The following is a 1589-nucleotide window of genomic DNA, read 5'->3' as shown; positions in this document are numbered from 1 at the left end:
TGTAGTTTTTTTTTAAATATGTGTAATTTACAGAAGTATCCTGGGGATTGAGAAGATAAAGTTATTTGTATTCTTTGTTGTGTATTCTGTACACAAGAGACAAGAAGACACAAGTTTAAGATTTGAAAAAGACAGGATAGAGGCTCCAGTAAAGACTGTTATTTTTATATCAGGGTAACTGGTTTATGGAATGAATTGTTGTCAGTACTAGTTGAGGCCAGAATGGCACTTCACAACTGTTTAAAAAAGAGAATCAATGATTTCTTGAAAAATAGAGGGTGGATTTAAAATATTACTTTTCTTAATGATGGGTGTGCAAAGACAGTCTTGAAGAACCAAATGGTCCCTTTTTAATCTATATATGACATTAAATATATGTATCAAATGTAAAAACATTAATACAAAACTGTGGAGTTAATGGTCATTTAAAAATATTAATTTAAACCTTCAAAATCTGAACAACACATTCTGCCCAGAGCTAAAAACCTTACCAGGCTTTACAGGCTCAGATCCAACTTTCCCACTAAGTTTTTGTTGTAGCGACACTGTTAAAGATGAAACCTTAAAAAAGAAAGAAGCTCCTTAATCCTTATCTAATCACTAAAAGAATGGTGTTTAATATATAATCCACAACATAATGAACTGCAATAAGTCAAAATATACACATTACATACAAAAAAAACAAACCAAGCCTACTTGAAATCTGTAATTTTAGACGATATTAATGCTCATAAGAACTGTATATTAATCATTCCAGTTACCTAACAAAAGCATTATAAAAACTGGTGATAGAACAATTGTCAAATACAAATTTAGAAAGAATTAATACATTTTATATCATGTCTTACCCTTCTTTTCTCAAGAGAAAATAATTTGAGAGAAGATACCCATCCTTCCTCAGAATACTTGTTGCATTTATAAAAAAGTCACAAATAGTATTTAACTGGCACATTTAGTTCAGAAAATGAATAAAAATAATAATAATAATGGTCATAAAAAAGTTTAAAAAACACTTTGCATTAGTACTTTTAGAAACACTTGGCAAAATAAAACACACATTAAAATTTGAATTGTAAATGTAACTTTTGCTACTTTATAGTAGAAGTTTTATATGTGTTAACATAATTATTAACTTCACTTTAAAGACAATATTAAACTATTCAGTTTATTTTACAAGATGCTTTTCACTTCAAAACACAGCTTGAATACATAGTGGCTAAATCCAGTATAATGATGTAACCTCAGACATTGTGCATTATGTCAGCCACAAATATATCTCCATACATAGGGGCTAAATCCAGTATAATGATGTAACCTTAGACATTGTGCATTATGTCAGCCACAAATACGTCTCCATACATAGTGGCTAAATCCAGTATAATGACGTAACTTCAGACATTGTGCATTATGTCAGCCACAAATATATCTCCATACATAGGGGCTAAATCCAGTATAATGACGTAACCTTAGCCATTGTGCATTATGTCAGCCACAAATATGTCTCCATACATAGGGGCTAAATCCAGTATAATGACGTAACCTTAGCCATTGTGCATTATGTCAGCCACAAATATGTCTCCATACATAGG

The 1589-nt window shown here is 30.6% G+C and overlaps 1 protein-coding gene across 1 annotated transcript in view; it reads right to left on the bottom strand.

The window, feature by feature from the left end:
* LOC106457101 overlaps positions 1-1589 on the bottom strand; it is a 10975-nt gene that overhangs the window by 5196 nt on the left and 4190 nt on the right. Inside the window, exon 2 of the mRNA XM_013916487.2 lies at positions 492-561. Within this exon, the coding sequence (XP_013771941.1) occupies positions 492-561 (70 nt within the window). The remainder of the gene's footprint in view (positions 1-491; positions 562-1589) is intronic.

The sequence above is a fragment of the Limulus polyphemus genome, unplaced genomic scaffold (genome assembly GCF_000517525.1).
Source record: "Limulus polyphemus unplaced genomic scaffold, Limulus_polyphemus-2.1.2 Scaffold14, whole genome shotgun sequence".
In the NCBI taxonomy this organism is placed as follows: Eukaryota; Metazoa; Arthropoda; class Merostomata; order Xiphosura; family Limulidae; genus Limulus; species Limulus polyphemus.
Note: the sequence above shows the minus strand (reverse complement) of the source record. Positions and strands in the feature narration are given on the sequence as shown.